Source organism: Eurypyga helias, unplaced genomic scaffold (genome assembly GCF_000690775.1).
Source record: "Eurypyga helias isolate BGI_N326 unplaced genomic scaffold, ASM69077v1 scaffold40319, whole genome shotgun sequence".
Classification (NCBI taxonomy): domain Eukaryota; kingdom Metazoa; phylum Chordata; class Aves; order Eurypygiformes; family Eurypygidae; genus Eurypyga; species Eurypyga helias.
The window spans coordinates 16,564-39,856 of NW_010274825.1; the positions used below are offsets into that span (position 1 = coordinate 16,564).

The 23,293-nt window shown below is 41.0% G+C and overlaps 2 protein-coding genes across 2 annotated transcripts in view; both read right to left on the reverse strand.

Moving 5' to 3' along the window:
* Positions 1–1,949: 1,949 nt before the first annotated feature.
* LOC104515800 (FRAS1-related extracellular matrix protein 1-like) lies at positions 1,950–10,870 on the reverse strand. The gene is made up of 5 exons (XM_010159909.1): positions 10,686–10,870; positions 10,289–10,414; positions 9,459–9,574; positions 3,167–3,252; positions 1,950–2,149 (listed from the first exon to the last, which is right to left on the reverse strand). Exons 1-5 carry the CDS (start codon positions 10,767–10,769, stop codon positions 1,950–1,952), a joined length of 612 nt encoding a protein of 203 aa, XP_010158211.1. The 5' UTR covers positions 10,770–10,870.
* Positions 10,871–16,419: 5,549 nt separating this feature from the next.
* The window catches only part of FREM1 (FRAS1 related extracellular matrix 1), a 43,344-nt gene continuing 36,470 nt past the window's right edge, over positions 16,420–23,293 (reverse strand). Inside the window, exons 24-28 of the mRNA XM_010159908.1 lie at positions 21,919–22,333; positions 20,442–20,643; positions 19,824–19,968; positions 17,427–17,556; positions 16,420–16,515 (exon numbers count right to left, since the gene is read on the reverse strand). Of these exons, the coding sequence (XP_010158210.1) occupies positions 16,420–16,515; positions 17,427–17,556; positions 19,824–19,968; positions 20,442–20,643; positions 21,919–22,333 (988 nt within the window). The remainder of the gene's footprint in view (positions 16,516–17,426; positions 17,557–19,823; positions 19,969–20,441; positions 20,644–21,918; positions 22,334–23,293) is intronic.

Genomic DNA, 23,293 nt, shown 5'->3' on the forward strand with positions numbered 1-23,293 from the left:
ATTCTTGAAACAATTAGCCAGTCTATGTTCATCTAGAACACTCCTTAAGCAAATGTGTCAGTGTCCAGCCAAAGTATCTAGAAGCTTGGCATGATGGTTAACATGATCAACAAAAACCCTAAAACCCAACCTCACCCTGAAAATAGAAATCATTTTGTCTCTGTCTGTTGATACCAACAATAAGGGTGGTGAGGTTCTGTCCACACTATTTTTCCTCCAATTCTGTAATGCACTAGTGTTTATGTCCAACAGTTCTTTCAGAAAGGTTCTCTCGTATGTATAGACTGTCCAGCTAGTCACATACATATCCTTTTAACGTCACAGGCAAGGAGAGAGGATAAATAATCCACGCATGCCAAAGGCAAGGAGGAGGGATAAATAATCCCTGGAACAACATCACTCAGCCCAGAGAGGAAGGCTGGTTCTACTGCATGTGTCCCTCCCAGGACTGAGAAATTGCTGTGAGCATCCCCAGAAGAAGGTTTTGCACCCCTTGGTCAAATAGTGTACAGATGCTGTTGATCCCGAGGCTGGCCGAGTAGATGAGCAGATGGGGACAAGGGGAGACGTGGCTGCTGGCAGCAGGCAGGCAGATGGGAGGAACGACAGTTCGCAAGGTACAGGGCAAATTCACCCTGCTCGGTGCCACACCACCCGTCACACACTCCTAGAGAGCAGAGGGAGGGCTTGGGAGTACCTTTAATTTTTGGTTTTAGGAAGCCTATGACTTGGGTTTTTTTAATTTTAAATCTGGAAGTAAGAAAATCCTACAGCAAGATTTCTGACAGATCAAATATAAATTTACTATGATTCTATGAAATGGGAACACTGCAACGGCATGTATTTTTTAAGAAGTTAAAATTAAGTTATGAGCAGCTGTTTATTCCTATTAAATGCTGATTTTTAAGCCTTCCTCAGAACTAAATCTGGATTTTTTTAATTTTTATTTTTAAAAACCTCAAATCCCTAATAAGGACTTAGATTAATACATTTCAAAAGCCATAGCTGCTTTAGTACAGAATGTGTCTCACGATTACATTGGTTTATACACACATACAAATCCTATTGATGTTCATGTATCACTAAATATCCCAAGATAATATTTTAGGATTAAGCTTCAGTATTAATTTTTTTGTGTAAAGCATCCTTTGATTTAGCATTAGATTTACAGAGGTCCCATTACTTAATTGCACTAAAAATCACAACAGCATCCTGCAACTCCAAAAAACATCGACCAGTTTTGGTTAGGGATGTGAAATGATATGCAGCTCTGTGTGAGCAGATCCACTGGGACCTGAAGCTGGACTTGGGAGGGAGAAAAAGAAATAAGGGATTTGTTCCTGTGGGTACTCTGTCACTGAATCCTGCCACTGATATTCTCGTAAGACATTGTGCTAGGGCATCCACTAAAGAAGCCTCAGACTCCTGACATAATGTCCATCCCCTCCTCATCCAAGAGAGCCTGTTTTTAGGCAGTAGAGTCTGCCCTCATTTTCACCCCAAGCAGTCTTCCTATTTTTGTGAAGACAGGGTAAAACTGCTGTTTTCATTACAAACTAATTAAAGCAACAGCCAAATCACAACCCTCCTTCAGAGCAAAGCAAAACTACTTATGTGCTATTCTTCTTTTTAAAAAAAAATTGTATTTTCACACAGAAATGTGATGAAAGCCTTCAGGCCTACCTCTTTGGTGTAAAGATATATATGAGTAAGTAAGTGACACATTGTAAGTTTTTGGGAGAGTTCAAAATCTTTACCTGGACTTAATCTTTGCAACTGACCTCTATTCCTTGTCCAAGGCATCCAATGCATCTGCACCTCTGGCAGCATGTAAAATAAACCTTGCTGATAATTAGGCCAGTTTTCTGACTTCATTCCCTCACCTCTGCTGATAAATAAAACTGAAACAATATAAATGTCCACATGCTTTCACGTGGATCCTTCATTATTTACAGCTTTCTTGAACATATGTAGCTGTTCCGTTTGACGTTCCTGCAGTCAGTTGCTTGCCATTTTCCTCGCTTCTGCACCAATACACAATTTCTTCCTCTCTTTGGAAACTGGTAGGACCCTCTTCTCCAGTTTATGTAGGTTACAGGTTCTCCTCCATTCCACTCCCAGTGTCCAGGATTGACTTGGTCATTCAAGCCTGTGTGAAATCGATAAGACCAAATCAGTGATGTTTATTGTCTCTGGAGCCTGTTGCCAACAGAAGCATGTCGTTCTACCCCATTGTTACAAAATGCATACAATATTGTGCTGAGAGTTAAAAAAACCCCAACAAACGTGGAGGAATACAACTAAAATACAATTTAATATTTCATAAGGCCATCTGAATCACAATTAGTGCCATCTGAATAAGGGAAAATATACTTCACATTATTGGCTATCTAAAATGTTTTCTCTCCTTCCATCCGTTGTATGTCTATCACCTCCCAGATTTCTCTTTTCATACTTAAGATGCCAAACAGCATGTTTTATTCAAGTCTAAGCAGCCTCAGATGCATCCAGATTCCTTCTGAAAACTAAATCCCACAGATCTTTGTAGACCTTGTTTACACTGTTGAAATTAACAGTTGTAAAATTAGGTTGTGTTAATTAATACAACCTAAACCACATCTTTTCATGTATCCTCTGAGTGATTAAGACCAACATCGGTGGCATATTTTGAGACATGACCTGCCTTCTTAGCTAGAATGGTCCAAGATTAGAAAATTGACACAATGGTCTTGTAGTCTTTATTCTTAACAGAGGATTTTATTTCTCTCAGGCTGACAGAATCATGATACCATTAAACATGATCCCAAAATAATGGTAGTTTTAAATGTTAATTTAGTATAGCTAGTAAATCCATCTATGAAAATTAATAAGAGCTGAAAATTGCATCTTATTTTACCAGCTAGTATTTCAAAGGAAAAGGTTTCAAGGCAAAAACAGTCCAGCAGTAGGCAACACGATAAATTCTTCTTTTTGATAAAGACTTATAAAATTAGCCAGGTAAATTATGGCTTTCATCTTATGCCTCGCTCTGAAATAATAAAAGTGGTAGAAAGTTGAGGAAAATGCAACGTTTGGAAACCAGGCTGAAACTGCTGCAGCAGTTTCTGCTTCCCAAGGTGCACAGGAACTTTAACCCTCAGAGGGGACAGGCGGCTGATGTACTTGCCTATCCAAAAGGGCTTCCTCCCGCTGAAGTCCCACAGCCACTGCATGTGTTGCTCATTAGCCACGCTTGCTAGACTCCCCAGGTATCTAGGCTCAAGGAGAGACGACACAGTAATTAGCATTCCACAGAGTGACAGACAGCTCCCAGCGACTTACCAACAGGGGGCACTGATTCTAGTATAAAGCATATAAATAACGTTTCACGGGAAAAACACTACTTACTGGCATGAAAGAATAATTACACGAATATAAAGTCTTAAAATTCTGGATTACTTGGAGAGGAAAAGTCCTAGTCTGATTCTTTAAATCAGCTGGGCAACTGAAAGAGAAGTATACAGAAAATGTGTGCCTCATACTCACAAGCTGTGTTTTAAACACAATCATTGGTGGATTCTTTTCTTTAAAATAACTATCTGCCATCAATAAAATCCAAGCCACTGAAAGATACAACTTCACCCATTTGGTAGTAGAGCAGACAATATCTTTTTAAAATCGTGTTCTGACAAAACCAAAGCTTTGAATAGCACAGTTGTTAAAATCTTGGCCATGTTTCAAAATGCAGCTAAGTGCATGTAATGTAGGGGTCTGGCTTAGACTTCTAGTGTGGTTCTGAGAGGTAATGCTGGGTTGTCCACAATGACTACGCATTTACTTCAGATGGGAGAGCAGTTGTGTATTAACCAGACTGTTCCAGAACGAAGACAATGCAGAAGCTCTGCTCTCTGTTTGTGCTTGAAGTATGCCAGCCCCAAAGGAGGACTTGCAAGCCCTACTCACTGAGTGGCCTTGCCACTGAAGTCTTTCAACTAGTACCAAGCATGCAAGCACCAGCAGGCTGCTCTTAAGCCGTTTAGAAATCAGGCTAAATCCTGAAGCATTAAGAGACAAATGGCATCCTTTGCATTTGCCAGGAACTGTCAGCCATCAGTGCCTCCACTTTCTTACTTATTCATCTTTTTGTCTGCCTTGGTATCATGTCACCTTTTTACCTGTCACACCCTCTGATTCTGAGCCTCTGCCGTTTCTGTTCTCCCATATTTCTGACTGACACTCAGTCTAACGGTGACGCCAGCCTCTTCAACCTCCCAGAACATCCTAGGAGGTGCTTGATGGGGCCCAAGTAAACAACACTGCTCACCAAAATATATTTTAAGAGAGCCTAGCACTTTTCTAGCAGCAGAGTAAGTCAATGGCATTATGAGGATTTTGCGGCTTTCATGACTGTTGCCAGATAAGAGTCAAAAGTTCAGTATTGCTCCAAGGAAGGTAAAAAGTGTCTTTAAGAGCTGGGTCAACAATCAGACCTCGAATGGCATGGCAGTCTTGAATCCACTATGGAGACAATGAACAGATGTTGGGGTGCAAGCCCACCAGAAGTCTCCTTGCCAGTAAGAGATCCATGCCTGGATCTCCATTCCCATTTGCTGCCTGGTATCTCTTCTAATAGTACTGCTCCTGTGGATGCCATATCATGATGCCTTACAAGATGGGGAAGCAGGCAAATTTTACGTATTCAGGATGAATTCACAGTGGTAGCCCACAATATTCTGCACAGTCCCTACTGCAGAAAATCCAGACCACTCCTTAGTCTGGGCACACAGGGGGGATGGTATGGAACCCATTCATTGTAATGCTGATGGTTGCTCCAGCTGCAAAGGCTGCCTCCATTGCTCTTGCAGTCAACAAAAGCAGCAGTGGATTCACCCTCTGACCTGCCAAGGCCTGCAGGACAGCTGAGTGTCAGCCCTCACAGGCCCTTTGATCATGGCTGCCCTAGACCAAGCACTGCACAGTAACATGGGTCCCACCAAGGCCCTCCTAATTTCTGTCGTGGTCAAAGAGCAAAGCGTAAAAGATCTCGTTGACATCTGTGCACAATCTCCTCAGGTGGAGGTGTGGCAAGATGGCCTCAGAAACGCTGATCATCACTTCACAAATGGCAGACTGTCCCAGCAACTGTCTGCTAAGGAACCTGCTTATGGTACAGGCTCCCAGAGCTGCATCCAGCGAAGCTCCTAGCAGAGGATTTGACTGTAGTTCTCATCGCGGTGAAGTTTCATGCGTGGTGTTGGTGCCAGTGTGTCCCAAGGATGACATGCTTCCACACTTGAGAGCCATTCTACCAGGCACTGAATCTGCAGTGAACCAGAAGCAAAGCTGTTACACTGACAAAAGCTCTTAGAAAGTTTTGTGCTCCGTCTTCTTCCTCAGACAAGTGCAGGAAAGCAGGCTCAGCTAATTCAGGGTGTCCTCCCAGGGTAATGTTCATCGGCAGGATGCCATTCCCCATCACAGTGACTGTGCTTGGCCACTGTCCAAGCCTGGGGCTAAGGAGAGATTTGGGCAGCAGTATCCATGGTACCACTACTGGTGAGCAAACCCAGAAATAGGGCATTTTATTTGGCTTCTGCCTAAGGCCAATCAAAGCCCTGGAACTATATCGTTTACTTTAAGTAAGTATAACTTAGTCCTGTTGTTTCAATTGTTTCAGAAAATATGAAAACAAAGAGCATCAATGTGTATCAGTAACTGCTCTATCATTCATGACGTACAGGGGTGGTCTGAGCTATAACAGTTTCAGACTTCTACTTCAATCCAAGTACCAGTGAGAGTCTTGAGCACTGGGAAAGGAAAACGCTGAAATAATTATAAGGTTATCTAATCTTTTCTCCATAGGACTACTTTCTAAATACAGCCTGAGAAACATACATGACTGAAGAGAGAACAACCATTCTCATTGTTGCACTTCGTCAGGGGTTTTGATGTATTGCAGGGAAATGAGAACAGTCCTGAAGGAACATAGCACTTACAATTATATTACTAACTGCACCTCTAGGCAGAGTGCCAGACACAGGAACTGACAAGATAATGTTATTTATGGAGTTACGTAAATCTAACACTTCCTAATTTAAATTACTCTTGAGAAGGGGTCCTAATGTCCTATTGAAAAAAAAAATCCAATCAAAAATCATATCGTTGATTTCAGTGCTAAATAAGTCTGTTTGAAATTATTGCTGTGTGCTTTAAAATTTTTGTTATCAAAAGCATCCATCATCTTAGAGCAGTTGCCCAAATTAAGGGAAATATTTTGGGTAGTGACTGACCCTGAAACGGTTATATGCAAGTGGAATATGCAAAACACTGAGTACAATGCTGTCTTTAGATTAAATTATCCAGTACATTTAGAGCTCTGTACCATTCTGACAAATTTAACTTCGGCAAAAGCACACTTGACTGGCTAGCAGGAGGACAAACTGCTGCAGTAAATCCACGTCCTGTACTGACGGTAAAGATGGGGAGTGACTGAGCGTCTCTGCTTATCCCAGGCTTTTGTTTGATCACCAGGGAGTAATCCTGGTGCCTTGAAATAGGTGTCTAGTGTTGCTTACGATGCCTGGCGGTATTCAAAACATGCAGGCGAGGCTGACAGACACGACGGAGCCCTGTGCTACTGGAGTGTCAGTTGGAAGTCAGACAAGGGACACTGGGCCTTCAAAACGCTTCTGGGTATGTGAACCCCTATGCTGGAGTCACAAGCAATAATATAAGTTCCACCAGTCACTTACAGAACTAGCACAGCACTAGGAGGAGAGGCGGCAGGGTCCATCACGCTTTGCACTAGGTGACAGAGCCGTCATGAAGGGTCTAACCTATTATTTTAGATGTGGTTCTGCCTGTGATTCCCAAGGACTGAGGCCATGTGCTGCTAATATACAAACAGCAAACAAAATAACAGCCCCTGCCTTACACAGCTGGCAGTAAAGGATCTGACTATATTTAAGGTCTAATTAAATGTTTGACTTTGAGAAGATGAAGATGTAATCCAAATAATAAAGCAAAGGAGACAACTCTGGGCTCTGTCTGTCCAATAGAGAGTCCCTTCAGTGGCAGCAGTGAAACCGTCTCACGTGCGAGTGACCCTGGCTGCACTGACCCTTGGGGAGGACATGTTCCTACGGGATAAACAAGAACTGTAACATAAATCACCAAAACTGCTGCTAAATCAGGCTGCTGTGGGATTGCTCAGCCGTAATATCCCCCAGATGCTCCTCTTTGTGTTGCCAAGGGCTTGTGTGTACAAAGCAAACCTAGAGAAATGTGTTCTTAAACCACCTTTCTCCCCAGTGTATTGGAGAAGGGTTAGAAATGGTGCAAGATTTTTAGAGCATTTAGATGAGATTTTTTTCTACCCACACTACCACGATGGCATACAGCAACCTGCATCAAGACAAGCACATTTTTGTGTCTGCTTCTATCCTTGCACATGGAAAATGAAGAAAAGTTTGGTATGACACCTGCAACAAATGGGTCCTACATGTGTCAAAGCTCATTAGAAGCCTAAATAGTTTGCATAAGCCAACATACATGTAGGCATGTCCAGACAACAATTGTTTCTGCAATAAATTGATAGCATTGTTTTGATGGAATAGGTTGGCCTCAAATGTCAGGATAACAGTGTTTTTGCTAAGAGGTTAGGAGGATGACTAGCTGGAGGCTGTTACTGAAACAACTTTAACAATGCTTGTGCTTTTTTCCTGCTCTACATAACAGAAAAAGCCTAGCAATAAAATTGAATAGAAGCTTAAAATAATGCCATTTTTGTAGTAAAAAAATTATTCTTATTTTTGAGTTAAATAGGCTCATTTACTGAAAGTCAATTCTAATATTTTAATTTAATGCCTAATGATTTTTTATCTATTAAAAAACTGAAGATTGACCTCTGTGCTGATTTTATTTGTTTGTTGGAAATACCAGATATTTAAATGTCAATAATAGAAGTATTAATAACAGAAGTACCACAATTGGTGGTGATTGCTGGCAGGGAGCTGGGCAAATGCTCAACATAAGATCTATTAAGTTATCTTTCTGTACCACTTTTAAACATGTGCCTGAGGTTGTAGTTTTGTAAATCAGTTCCAGATGGAGGACAGGAGGTACTCCATTTACCAGGATAAAGCTTTCTTAGTCTGTGGTAATCTCACATTAATTGAATCATCACTGTCCTAGGATTCATTTGCTTGTGGATTCAGTGCTATGCCTCGGCTTTTTGTGTAGGTGTTTAACGCTGTCATTAATTTACTGTTGTTCAGTTTAACTTCTACATTGCACATTATAGCCTTCAGCAAGAAGGCTACAAATAATATAGGTCACCAGGAGCACACTCTTATAGGAGATGGGGAACACCTCCCAGCCAAGAGTTTCCCAAGGGATCAATTGAATGTTGAAGCTGCCAGAAAAAAACAAACAAACAAACAGACAAACAAAAAACCCCACCAACTTAGAAACAAACGAGAATATTCACATTTTACAGCTTTGTTTGGGTAAGTAACAAAACAAAAGCAGGCTATAGAAAGCCATTTCAGAAGCTGAAATTTTAAGTAAAGCAATTAACAGTGTGAGATTTGTGGTGAGCTCACAAGAGCCAGTAAAATTTACATTTTAGTAAAGAGTAACTTCCGTCAGCTCATGGGTATTAGAACTAAGACTTTCCTTTTACCTGTTACCAAGACAACATAATCTGACATAACTGGGTGGAATGAATAAATATTTGTTATGCATGCTTGTCCATGTTTCACGTTGCCTGCATGAAACACTTATGAAAGATACTCTGTTTCTTTCATCTCTCAACACTTCCCATTTTCATTTTTCATTTCATGGGGTAATGGTCTTTTATAGCCCCTCATGTTTTTCAGCCTGGTCCTCCACATGCATGATCGCAGGGTAAGCTCAATGGAGAGCATTTCTTCCAGTCCTTAAACTATCACTCCTAAAACCAAAATCACAAAGCAATCCTCCAAAGAGTAAGATTGGCAGATTTTCTATTGCTCTCCTACTTTGAGACAATTTATTATTATTATTTTGTTGTTGTTGTCATTGTTATTATTATTTTTACTGTTGCTGTTATTGATATTGATATTATTTATATCCTTAATATTATTGATATAATCAATACCATTAATATTAATCAGTATTAATAACCCTAATAATTAATTGATTAATTAATTAATTGATAATTAATAGCTCTAACCCTAGGAAATCATCCTCAGTGCAAGATGAACAGCTTCAGGAGTTCATGTTGTGATCAAGATAGCATCACCACCTGAAATGTTATGAAACTAGCAATATTTATATCCGCCGCTGGGTCTGAATCCCAGGGCTTGTTCTGTTCTGGGGAGAGCTGTGCAGCACAGCCAAATTGGGGCTTATCTGAATGAGCTTGGCCTCGAGAATAGCATTCAGTTCAGGGCAGCCACAGTGCGCAGCAGACACATTCACTTGGAGAAGGCTCTTACTGCTCTCTGCAAGCTCGAGCAGCAGCGTTCCAGCTGACTTTGTGGTTCACTACCAGGAAGTAGCAGCTGCCTTCGTGATGGCTCCATCCAGAGGGACACTTCTTCATGCTTACCTCCTAAAATAAAAGAGGAAAAGGCAAACCAGAGTCCTGCTCACAGTGATCTAGGTCTGTGCGGTAATAACCACACTGAAAGCTGGAGTTGCTGCTTATGGCCTCCCCAGAATTAAATTAAACATGAAGTTTGGTGTGTATCTGTAGAGTTACAGCATTGCTTAAAAGATGTAAAGAAATAAATGCCTGCCAGAGGAGCCTGCAATTCATAACGAATAGCGTTACAGGTGACACAAGGTTTCAGTTCCAAAGATCCTCTGGAGAGACCACATCAGTTTGGACACCATTTTCTGTCTCCTGCAGTCTGCGTAGGGAATACAGAGCAACAAAATCCAGCATGACATCTTACGTGGTGTTGGGGATGTGTGCTTCCAGAATACTTAAGTGAGCTAATTTTACTAACTCACTCATTCACTCACAGACTTCGTTCACTGACTGCCTCAGGCCTACATCCCCACAAGCACCAACATCAGTGTCCACGTGGTTCATCCAGGAGCACCGGTGGGTGACAGAGAGGAAAGGCAACCCCAGCAATGAAGCCCTCACCACATCTCTGGGAATCCTCTTTTTTCCGGTGACAGCGAACTTGACTCTGGACAACTCTTTTATTCCCTGTACAAGTCAATGGTTGTTACAGGACGGTCCTTTGTTTGAGAGTCTCAGTCATTGTGGACTCCATGCTCTGATTTAGATGCATACTCAGGATGACATTTTTACCTTGCTTTGGGAATTCCAGAATTTCCATATTATCCCATCACACTGAAATAACTTTTGAGTGCTTTCTTCATAATGCAAGAGACCTTTTAAATCTGGAGTACAGGCCTTTGGAAAAGAGTAAAAGTCCTGGAAAGAGAAATGTCACTTGCACATTCGAAGGAAAATAATTACACACAAAAAAAAGCCACATGAAACAGATTTAATGGGTCTTATATTAAAAATTTATGACATGAAAATTCTTCAAGGGTTGAGTTGTTAATTTATCTCTGTATTGGATAAGCTCAGCTTTGGAGTGGGAAGGGCTAGGCTGCAAATCTCAGAGGTGTTAACTCATTTTGTAAAACAGCATGACTGAAAACAGATGGTGAAAATGCGTATGAAACAAAACATCTCATACCTGATGTCTTGAGCTTGGTTCAGATGCTAGTTCTGCCTTATCAGCTTGTGGGATTTCTTTCTTCCTAGAGGAGGTGACATACATTTCTGGTTGTTCTTGGTTATTTACTGACACATGAGCCTTCTTGTTTGGTTTAGCTGACGAGGTGCCATCCTCTATTTTGAGTGATACCAGCCCATGATACTTTGTTTTACGGTGTCACACACAAGGAGGAGAGGGAAAAGAGAGAGTTACACACACAAGCAACTCTTAAATAAACTCCACCAAAAAAAAAAAAAGGCATTATTAGACAAATTGTTGCAAATCAAGGAGAAGTGACACCGAAGAAAAAAGATACATAGAAAAATGAAGTATTGGTCATAATGAATAATTAAAGTTGATAAAGCCTGAAAAGAACAGAATCAGAAAGATATCACAGAAATGTCTGAGCAATCCTCTTACTTTGAAAACCACATCAGTTCCATTTCTAAATACAGATGAAGGATGAACCTGAAAAAGGTAGAGCAGCAGAATGAGATGGGGATATGCAAATACAGAATAGAAGCAAAAAGACGTTATGCAAGATTTACTGCAAGATCTAGGTTACAAATCATGCAGAAAATATCTTGGGTTTAGTTATTTCTCTTTCTGAATGGAAATGGATCACCTCTGAAAACAGCCATTAAAATTCACACATTACAAGTGTGTTTATAAACAGATTCCATTAACTTGTAAGATCACAGTAGCAGAATGTTGCTAAATCACCTACTTAAACCATTGATGTAGCTTAAGCAGGAAAAGCAAGAGGTGAGTTTTAAGTAACTGTTCCCTGTTTAAACTAACAGTATTTTCAGCTTTACATCTTCCAGAGCAGATTCACAGCTTCTCTACATCGGCTTCAGTTGCTTCTTCTAGCTGACACATAATTTAGACAAGATTCAAACCTGCATAATTGTTTGATGCATGTTTCCTCCCCCAACTCTGTTCTTCCTCTCTTACATACATGGATCTTCAAAATATTTTTTTTTTTTTTTTAAATTCCACACCCCTCCCCAACCCTCCCCCAGGGTTTTTAGATAGCTCTCAGCTCTGACTCAAGGCAAACCCAGGCAGTGGTTACTGTATGGCCAGGTAAGATCACTACAACAATATGACAACTAAATGAAGATATCAAATCCCAGTGAATTCACAAACCACTTCATCCCTGCACTACAGAAGTGTCTTACTATTCTGCCATTCCCAGTGACTCTCAGCCTGATCCTGGACTGATTTGCCAAGTTCTGTTCCTGCTGTGAGTCCCTTCCGTGCTCTCTCATGCCTTTGGAAGGAGGCAGTAGGACCCCTTCCAAGGGAGCAGCGCCAGGCCTGGGAGGTGATGAGGAGCCCGAGGAAACTGGAAACAGTGTGCTTCTCCCCCAGAAGTCGTGCTTGCTTTGGCCAGAAGAATGAGAATAGCTGCACTGACCTGAAAGCAGAAAAAATGGCAGATGGTCAGTTCTAACTGCATGAGCAGATAACTGGTCATGTTGACATGGGCACATAAACAGCTTGTCATTAAAAGTTGGATGATTCTTTCACTTGATGTGGTTGATTTGCTGTTTGTTCAGTCCTCATTTGTGGGGTTTGCTATGCTACGACTGCAACTACTACCTGTATATGTATTTTTATACAAAATGCGTCTGTCTACCCACGGATCAGAGTTTCAACCAAGCGTATTCTGAAAATACCTGTTTTCATGTGTAGGTTGGGGTTTGGAGTGCTGTTTGTTTGGTCATGGATAGACAGGTATCTTTAACTAATTTTGGTGATACTTCCATCATGCCCACACAATTTTCTCTTCAGAAATACAGGACACTATCGTTCCTACAAAACAGTTGTGTCACTTAAGTCCTGATTTACATCATGAATGTTAAACAGAAAACAGATCTGAAATTTTAAATGGAATTTTTGTAAAATGGAGCCTAATTTATTGCAACATAGGTATTTAAAATCCTATTTCACTGAGTGCTAGAAGAAACAAAACACTCTTCAGCTTTCAAAGGACTCAGCTGCTTTGCTACTTGTTTGTATATTTCTATGGTTGCTTTTTTTTTTTTTTTTGGTGTGAGTTTAGGCACACCACATACGATCACTAAAAAAAAACCAACAAGAATGCAGATATAAAAGCCTAAACTCTGTAATGATCACTGCTGTGTACTGTTATGTTGTGGACCGTGTTTGTTAAGCATTAGAAATGTATTTCTGAGATTTGGGTTTAATTGTTAGGTTTCTTTTTTTGCGAGGAAAATAGATCTTTTTCAGAGGTGTATAACAACCGTTATACAACAACTGGCAAAAAAATTCTAATAGACCTAAAAAACATTTTTTTCCCCACTTTAATAAATGAGAACTGGACTCGTGTTGTTCTGAAAAGTGTTTTCCTTCCTTGCACCCTTCTCATTTTGTACTTGTTGCTTTCCCCATGCTGTGTTTCCTAAGAGGATGAATACGATTGTGTGAGAGAATAAAGGGTCTGCAATTGTCAAGCCTGTTTTCTCTAAAAAGAAATTAAGCATTTTGATCTGAAGGTGAGTGTTAGGAACAACTTGTGGTTGAAAATAAGTAGCTGCTCAGCCAAGATTGTCCCACCTTCTTAATGATGAAGATCAAAAGAGAATACCTCCTTTTGAGTCCAAAATTTTCACTACAGCTTTTGTCCGGGTGCCAAGAACAGCATTCACAGGGGAGTTCAGAACTACTTCAAAGACTTCATCATCTTCCTCTAATCCATCATAGGTAATTGCTATATTCCACGTCTTGGTTGACATTCCTAACAGAAATAAACATTTTAATTACTCTTTAAGTGCTATTTCAATCAATCCAGGTGTCAAAGAAATATATTAATTAACATGTCTGCAGCTAGAATGGAGTAGCTGGTGTATGCTATTGTGCTCCTACCAACTGACTGGACTCCTGCTGTTCTCCCAAATAACACCAAGTTCGAATTTGTTCCTGAGCAATGATGATTCAGTTCAAGTGCATACACTGTAACAAAAAGCTGCTGTAGATGTGGGAAATGGCACTACAATATATAGATTTAGGGCTTGCATTGCAATTTTCGAGAGAAAATGTATTTTATGCTTTTTAACTTGAAATCTTAATTTTAGAAACTCAACAATTATTTTAAATACCTGATCAAAGACTATCTTAGAGTCAAGTACAACATTTTGGGCAGATTTTATACTTGGTTACAAAATTTTTTATTCTGTTTCTTTCCTTTATTGAGTAACTTCAAGCTTGCACTATGAGAATATGAAAAGATCATTCCAAGGTAAATGACTAGGCTGGTTATTACCTGAAAGGATACAAAATTTGTTGAGGAAAAGTCAGAGGCAGCGGGACAGAAACAGAATTCATTGTACACATTGCTGTGAACAAAACATCTTGGGAACTATTTTGCATCACAAAGTCAGTGCTAATGTCCAAAATTAATATCAAAGATAGATGTGCAACATTGTCAAAAGAAGATGACTGCATCCTTATGGCACTTCGCATAACCTCTATTTCTTTGCTCCTTTCCCGTATGAATCCTCTAGCCAAGAGAAGCTGTCAGTACAAACACACTCATAAATTTGGATAGGGTCATCTTGTCCTCCTTCCCATTACAATTCATTGATTGCAGTCTAATGTGTCGATCAGTCCGGTCGATCAGCATAGTTGAGATCTGTTTTTAAAACAAACCTATCACCCTTACTAAATAATTAATAAGTACTACTAATGGATATGTATCAGACATCTTGAATTTAGAATTAAGAAACTGATGCCTTGAATGTAACAGTCTGGAGGGTCCTTCCCTAGGGCTAAGCCTAAGCAAAGGACTTCTGAAGAGGGATACCCAAAAAAGGCTGTGATGGAGCTCATCTGGCTTAACTGAGAAGCTGGCCAGAAAAGGGGAACAGTGTGTATCTCTCCTGTCCACCTTCACAGTTAAATTTTCATGTGGCTTTCCAACATAATTAGAAAGACAATAGCAGTAACTCCAAACTGTCCCATGCTTGGAGAACCTGCATGGGCCAGCAGAAATGGAAAATTCTAGTAAAGGGCCTTGCACCAAAAATCTCTTTGCAACAATCTCTAGCCATTTCATTTCGGAGGTTAATGAGCTTGACTGCATAGTATGTTAGAGGAAAGAGAGCTAGAATTGTCAGCAGTACAGTATGAAGGAGTTTCTACTCTGGTCTCTCAAATCTTTCTTCCATCTTCTAATTTAAAATTAAAAATAAAATCTAACGCTAGACAAAGTGTCTCAGAGAGTGGTTCATTGGTTTCAGAGGTTTCATGTGTGTGTCACGAACATTGGAATTTAGGGCAGATTTCCACCTTCCCACCCTTTTTTTTTTTTTTTTACTGAGGTCTGGTGAGTGTCCCCCTTTGTCCACCTCTGAAAACTAACTAGCAGTCACTTCTTCTAAATCTTTATGTAAAATATGTCTTTCTCAAGATGGGCTGTAGTGGCACATTTCTGAAATAGTCAGAATGTGATTCTAACTGAACTTAAATCTACAAGTTTTCCTACAGGATAGCCAAGTGTATATGACTTTATCCATAGGATGCTACATAATCTCTGTAGCATGCAATGTCTTTTTAAAATAAAGAAATAAATAAAAAGCTTAAATCATAAAGTAAAAATCCGTAGGCTTTGGGCTGGAATTGGCTTGTTATATTCCCTATATCTGGTTTTGAAATGCAAGTAAGCACTTAAAATAACTTTTACCATCAAAATACATGCCATTTATTTCAACTTTTCACAGATTATATGTTTTCTCTCCTCAGTAATCACTGTGACTTTCTGCCATTGAAATCTTACCTGGGATAACCTCTGCTGGCATTGGAGACAACATTCTGGGAGGCCTGTATGGACCCCGTTTTCTGAACTCAAATAAATCCTGGACTATGCCAACAGGATGTGCTACAAAAAAATTCAGACTTGCATATGCAAAGGAAGTGATTATGACAGCAAATTGCTTTTCATTCCCTATTTGTACTATTTTTATGGGCAAACCCAAGTTTCTCAGGTGAAGCAGAATTTCTGAATAGTAGATTGTGAAACTCTCACCTGGACTGGTTTTTGCCTAGATCCAGGTAGACACCCAAAGCATAATAATGATATGTGTGCACAACAGAAGAAGATATTTTTCAGCAGCTTCACATTTGTCTTCATTTTTATTATTGAATCTCCCCCAGAAAAAAAAAAAAAGAAAAAAGAAAAAAATCAAGCTCATTTTGGTAACAGAGTTACTCTAATTTCTTGAGATTTAAAGCCTCAGCCAAGGTCAGAGTGGTGTTACTATACAGTGCAAGCAGAGGTGAGCTCTGACACTTTTCTGGTTCTTGTGCACCTTTCTGGTCTTGGATACCTTGCCTAACTTAATTTGTACTCAGTTTTTTTTCAATTTGACCAGCATCTTGGTCAAATCTTTAAATCTTTAAAGCATCTTACAGCTCAGCTCAGGGTGAGTCCTACCCGGTGTAGCTGTGAGGAGATTAGGAGACATTATTTCAGCACTTTTGATACTTTAAGTGATGTAAAGGGACCATACGCCATCTCACCCTAAATAAGAAAGATACTAATTCACTAAGGAAGCCCACAGCACATCCAGAAAATGAGTCCAAGTGTCTTTAATCCTATTCAGCTTCACTAGCCACAAATATAGAAAAGATTTTATTCTCCAAAATGAGAGTTTATACTTTCAAAATCAGGGGATTAATTTTTATATTATTCAGTGCACTGGTTCATACCTGGATCGAACTGAACAAGCTTGGAGGGAGTCACTGTAAAGTCCTTTCCCAGCACAGCAGATATTTCATTGACCTGAGAATAAATCAAACAGTAAATGCCAAGCTGCAACGTGTTTCATCAAGCACCTACACTCTGCTGTGTGCTGAAGCTACGGTGTGCCTCTCTGAAGAGTCTCAAAAAGACATGCCAACCCATGCATGTTCTTAGACTGAAAAAAAATAAAGGCCTAAAGAATAAACCTTGTGATGTGCAACTGTTATTCTGTCCTTGCTCATGGTTTAAATCTCAAAATTAAAAAAAATTGCTCATCATAGATTTTTGCCTTGTCCTCTCCCAGATTGCTACATGAGAGCATCAGATAACCCTGCTATTCACTAGGCCTGGGGACCAAGCCATGAAATTTGTGAAGGCAAGCTGCCCAAAGCCTGTTTTACAAAATTATAACCTGCAGCTTTCAACCTATTTTTTCTGACATAAGACAGAGGCTGTTACTGAAGATATAGGGTGTTCCTTAAACTTTTTCCTAGGCTGATGGCGGTGGGGGGAGATACAGGGGAGGCTGCCATGACTGTGGAATTGAAGCTCGCATAGTTCTTTGGGTCTTACTGCCTGAGCAGGAGCATGGGAAGTCCCAAGGCCCAGAGTTGCCCAAAGCCTGGATTTCAAAATGGCAAATTCTGGAAATCCAGCTTCTGAGCACAGTGCCAGAGAAAGCTGCCTGCTCTTTTTCAGAAGGTTGTCAAAACTGAAATGCTGCTCCAAAACATTCCAGTTCTGGTTAATCAACATTTCTACTTAAAACTTGGAATGTTTTGCCAGGAAATTTTCAGCTGTCTGTACCAGCAAGGTCGATGTCCTGGTAAGTCTGGTTTGAATTGCATGGCCTTCGCTGGTCACTGAAATACCTTTTAAGTCTGAGGAGACTAACAGACTCCACCACATATTGCTAAGTTTCCATTTGGGAGCTTGGCTTTTCGCTTTACCTTGACTGCGATAAACGCAGACTCTGCAGAGTGTCCTGTCCTGGTGATTTTCAGAGACACCACTCCCACGCTCTCACACACTTCATATTCAGTCTGTTGCATTTCAATGCGAGACCACCGCAGCTCCAGCCTGCGGGAGAGGAGGGAAAGATTGTGTGAAGCCAAGCCACCTCCCGGGCTGCCACCACCCCATGCTGGTCTGGGGTTCGGTGAGAAGCCATCTCTCTCCTGGCTGCTGATTTAGCCAATACACATACCGAGTCTTTGTTTCCAAATCAACACATTTGTGTGATTTGGCTGATTAGAAAGAGAGAGAGGTGGTTAGTCAAGCCCTTTCAGTAAACCCCTGGTCTTTCCCAAACCAAGCCTGAACCTCGTTTCATAACTAGACGGGTTCTGCAGTAATTTGGAAAAGAGCAAAGTTTGTCTGTGACAACAAATAGGCCAAGACAAGCTACCACTGATTCTTCCTGCTTCCCTTTATCCCTCTGGTTTTATTTTAGCCTCAGTCTGTTGTATTTTCTCTGAAATATCCTTCTTTCTTCCCACCTTCCTTCATCTTCCCTCTAACTCTCCTCCTCCAGAGTATAGGTCACAGTCCAGGACTTCACTGCTTCTCTGTGAGTCCTCTCCCCATTTCCCTTGCTTTAATACTTTGCTCTTCAACCATGGTACTTTGCTCTTCAACCATGGAAGTGGCTGAGTTTGGGCGTCTCATACAATGAATTTTAGAATCGTTTATAAAGGCTGTGTCCAAATCTCTGAGGATCGCATTCTACACACGGTAGCAAATAAAGGTTTTGCCTTTCTAAAAGCTGTGTTTAAAAATTAATAAGACTCAGAGACCAAAAAGAAGGAAAACGAGCTGTGCTTCTTACAAAACAGTTACAATTTTTCTAAAACAAACTTCCAGACCTTTTGGGGTTGACTAGCTCTAACACCAGTGGAAGTTCCATCCTGTCCTATATCCTCTGATACTTGTGGTGTGGACAAACCATTTAGAAACTCAATTGCTTTCTTCTTGTTAAAGAGGATGTATGTGCCAGATGTAGTCCAGCAGCATTCAGATAAAAACTGGGATTCAATTATAATAATACCGACATGCAAATCAAACTTGTATTTTGAACCAGTGACCACTAAGTGACAAATTGTTTAAAAAAGAGAAATTTTCATATGCCTTTAAATCCAATATTAAAAATATAATTTTTTTCCTTAAAGGCCAAATTCCCCTTTTTTCTGAGGTCCAGTGCAGCTAACAGATAAATTCCACCCCTCTGAAATGCCTGTTTTCCATACAGAAAGTGCTTTCTATTCGCTCTCTTCATAAAGCTATGTTGTGCCTTGCTATTTATATACAAGAAGCCATGCTTTCTCACGAGGAGCGGCAGCGTTTTAATGATGGTTTTAATATCGGTGCATTTGTGAGCCAGCACGGTGCAGCTGGGAAGTGCTCAAGCTGGCTGTGTTCGCATACGTTTGCGTATGGGGACATCTTTTGTCGCAGTGCGTTAACTGCCCTAACGCTGTCTCCAGCTCTGCTCAGTCTCCGTCCTCTTGCTGGCATGCAGGGAAGTGCTCTGCAGAGCAGCCTGGCCCTCAGACCCAGCTCTCTGCTCCTTTTCCCTCGCCACTGGTCCTGGTTTGTAAGTAGCCACTTTAGCCGAGGAAAACAGTGTTAGTTATTTTTCTCAGTCACTTCTGGTTAAATAAATAGGTTGAACATTCAGCCCTATTTTCAGAAATAAAGAGAAACTTTGCCCCTGCTGTAGGGCTACTCCGACGTTTGGCCGTTATCATCAGAGCACAGTTCAGATGATGGCCCAGTCTCTAATTTTTGTACATTAGGCTTATCATACGTCACAAGGAAATTTTGATAATATGCCTAATACAAATTTTGGCAGTGGATGACAAAGAAGATGCTGTGTGCCCTCCACCTCCTTTGAGTGCTCTTTTGCAAAGGTAGGGCCGTCATGGCTTTTACTGCTTGAGAGCATTCCCTCCTCATGATCTCAAGCTTGTGAAATATGCATTGCCAGCAGCACAGGGCAAGAGTGACCTCCAGCTGCAGGACCATGTACGTGAAGCAACAGTCCATTCCCTCAGCACTCAGCATCTGAATCTCCAAAGGCCCCATGGCCACTTAGAGTAAACTCCATTATGTTTTTCTGTGAGGCCCTGAAGGCCCTTGAGAACTGTGCCCCAGTCTAACCAGGACCTAGCCCTTTGTACTTTGCCTCTCTGATGGGGAGAAAACTCTATTCTTCAACAAAAGAAATGGCAGATTGAGTCATAGCTGTGTTCACACCTGTGCGGCTTCAAGCCCGAGATGGGCTCTTTCAGCCCAGAAGGCAGCACGCACCATGCACCCCAGCACACACTGTTGGGGGTTGAAGCTACCTTTGGGGCACTGCAGAGTTCCCGCTAGCATCCGTGACTTGAAACTCCAAGTTGTCTGAATTCACTTCCCGCAATGGATTAATGACATAAAGTATGATTTTGCTGTTTAAATCTTTTTGGCTAAACCCTTCCTGTATAAATCCACCTGGGAAAGAAGAGAAACATTCAGGTGAATCAAAAGCCTGTTAATAAGAACCACGTAGCTCATATAGACGGTTTTCAACTTTTCATTTTGTTGAACACTTAGAAAATTTGAACTTACAGAAACCTGGTTTTGTAGCTGAACAGCAACATCCCAGATTGTTATAAACCCCAGCCAATTTCTTCCTATGTGACATGTTTATCAAATGGCCAAGTTCAGTATTCATCTTTTTTTTTCTTGACACAAACAAAAATTAGTTTCTTGATGACAGCTGTTAACAATCATCTCAAACCCTTTAAGAATTCTTGATGAGCATGAGTCTCCAGTTTTCGTGTAAAAGCTTTCTTACTACATTAAACCCTGGCACAAAGGTTGCTAAGAAATTTTGGTTTCCTCTATCAAGCAAGCATTAACAGGGTAGGTATTGGAATCTGGCCTAGTACATCCCAAAATACAGAGATTACAGAAGACATCACCTGTTGTTGTATTTTCCAGGTAGCCATAATAAGGACCTCGTAAAATCTTAAAAATTATTTTGTCGTCTTCTGTACTGGGGTCAGATGCCTTCAGGGACTTGGAAGTAATATAGATCCCATAACTGCCATTCTTCAGCAGTTCCACTTCAGAAAAGCAATGGAGATGAACAATTTTTGGTGCCATTTTGTCCAAATGATCCACCTAAATCAGAGTTAGACAAATGTATAGTCACTTCACAGCGTCAGGTTATTCTCTGTTCTACTTTTGCTAAAAGCACAGTAGCCTGCTCAGAGTGGCAATAGCCCCTTTGACTTGCAGTCTGCTCCAGAAGAAGTCTGATCTCCAGTTAAGTACTACTTCCCATGAGAGGTTTTCAGGCCCAAATTGCCCGGTCGTTTGCTGCATGCAGCAGGATACAGCGCACACTGGAGAGGGCAACCCAAATTCTGTGTACCTCTGCCCTGATGTCCCACACTCCCCACAGTCCTTCTCCTTTGTGATGGAGTTTTCTTCACAGCAAATGAAAACTCTGGCAAAGGTTTCTCACCTCCGTTTTATAATAACAAGCATGGAAACCCAGGGATTATGATAATCGCAGTTACAGACCCAGCCAATATATCTCCTTGAATCTGTGCCACCTTTCACAACTTCTGATGACTCTCCCAGCACTCCGCAACGGTTGTTGCTATTTCTGTATCTCATCTTCTGCTGAAATGGCACTCTGCACCCATCATATAACTTCACACTTTGTCATCAGGAAAAGTTAGGAGCCTCTCGTTTTGAGACATACATAACTTTGAGATACAATGCAACTAGGCCTTCTCTGCATAATGAAACATGGCAGATAGACACATACAAGAAGTCATAGCAAAGGCGTCTGAGATTATGATACAGTGGAAAGGACTTGAAAATGTGGGAAATGGGTAGTGAACAGAAAGACCCTAGTAAAGGAAGGGAGAATCAGAGCAGGCATCTTACAAAGACTTCCAGAAGGAAGACAGGCTGTCCAGTTGCGGGAGTTGAAGAAAGTGGCTGTAATTCAAGATTCCTGTGACATGAAGATCAACAGTCAGCCTCATGCAAAACAGTGGGTCAGGTACCGAGTGGGAAAGCAGAGCAGGAGGAAGTTCTTTCCTCTCCATAGCTGGGCTCAACTTCAGGGTTGAGATTTCTATGTAAAATATTTTAGCAAGTATAAGTATATAAGCATATACTTGCTTATATTTTTATAAGCAGGGTGTCTTTCATCTCTTAAATGCAGTCTCCCTGCACTCTATAAAATTTTTGCCTGAGTAATGCATTGCGGCAAGTAGTTAATTCTCCATTCAAAGAACACAGAAAGCAAACATTTTAGCTGGTAAATACCTCAGTTAAATCATAAACTGTAGCAAGTGGCAGTTCTCACAAAAATTACTACATTTTCCACCTCATCATGCAATATATATCTCTCTTAAGTAGGCCTGTGGTCACACTTGCCTGAATCGTGAATGCCACTGGCTCGTTCTGCACCCTCCCATTTACGATGAAGCCTTGATTAGTCCTGTCTGTTGCAACAAATGTAAATCTGTCAATCTCAGAATTCCCACCTCGGTGCTTGTATGCAACATCCCTGTTGTCCACGTCTTTCTGGGTGAAATTGTACTGCAGTAGCACAGCCCCTCGGTAACAGAGATGGCCGTACTGGGGGAGCTGAGCCAAGAGGAAGGTAAGGTTTTCTTTGGCGGTGTCTGGGTCTGAAAGCTGCAGGACATCAGGAGACAGGAGTGCCATAGCACCTTCCACTAATCTTAAGCCCGTGTTCCTAGATAGCGTGGGCAAAGCTTGGTTGGCTGCCTCCAAGGAGATCATGAATATCCCATGCTTAGTTCTCAGTCCATTGCTGATGATGAATCTGGCAAAGAGAGGCAAGGTAGTCTTCAGCATGTGTTCTTGATTCACCATGTACTGAAATGAAATGATAACACACACCTTTACTACAGGACTTGCCTGTGTACTACAGGACTGCAAAAGTAGTAGAGCTGGCCAGAGCTCAAACCCTGACTGTGGGCGTGTAACTCAGGAACATGAAAGCAGATGGCCAGGTATATGGCAAGAATTACAATGCATCTGCAGGAATCTGGGCAGGTGCCAGGGGAATGGCTTTGGGGATGTACCCATCAGTCTCAGCAGTCATAACAGGGCTGATCTAATCTTCTAGCTCAGGTACAGACGAAGCAGGTCTGAACGCCCCTGTCTGGGAGGCATATTGCACCCCCTGGTGTGCATACACTTTTTTACACATCCATAGGTGCATCTTCACCTGGTTAACAGGCGGTGGCAACTGCCAGGGAAGGTGCTGGCTTTGTCTACAACTTACGGAAAGACTTATGTAAAGTGCATGGTCTGCTTGGACAATGGGTTTCTTATGTTCACTGTTACAAGCTTTTTGTATGCCCAAAACTACCTAAAAAGGCAAGCCGGAAAAAGACCTCATTCTCATCTCACTTTACGCGTTTGTTTAGGCATTAACCCTATCTGTAAATTTCTGTATATTCAGAGAAATTGATGTATGTTTCTTGACAAAACTCAAGTAAGGTTTTACCGAAATACTATGATTCTTCAGAGGTATTGGGCAGAACTATACAGGTTGCTAGGGTTATTTAAAAAATTTAAATGTCCATACCACGTATTTACCAGAGGGGCAGATCTGCCAAGTTCTTATTCCATGCTGGGAATTTCTATTAATAGCAGCATAGTTTCTTCTAGTACTCTCTCAAAGAGTAATATTTCTTTAGACATGCTAAGGAGTTGATTATGGTTTACAGTTAATTTTCCTTTCCTAAACAAGAGAAAGATAGAAGTGCTCAAGGCT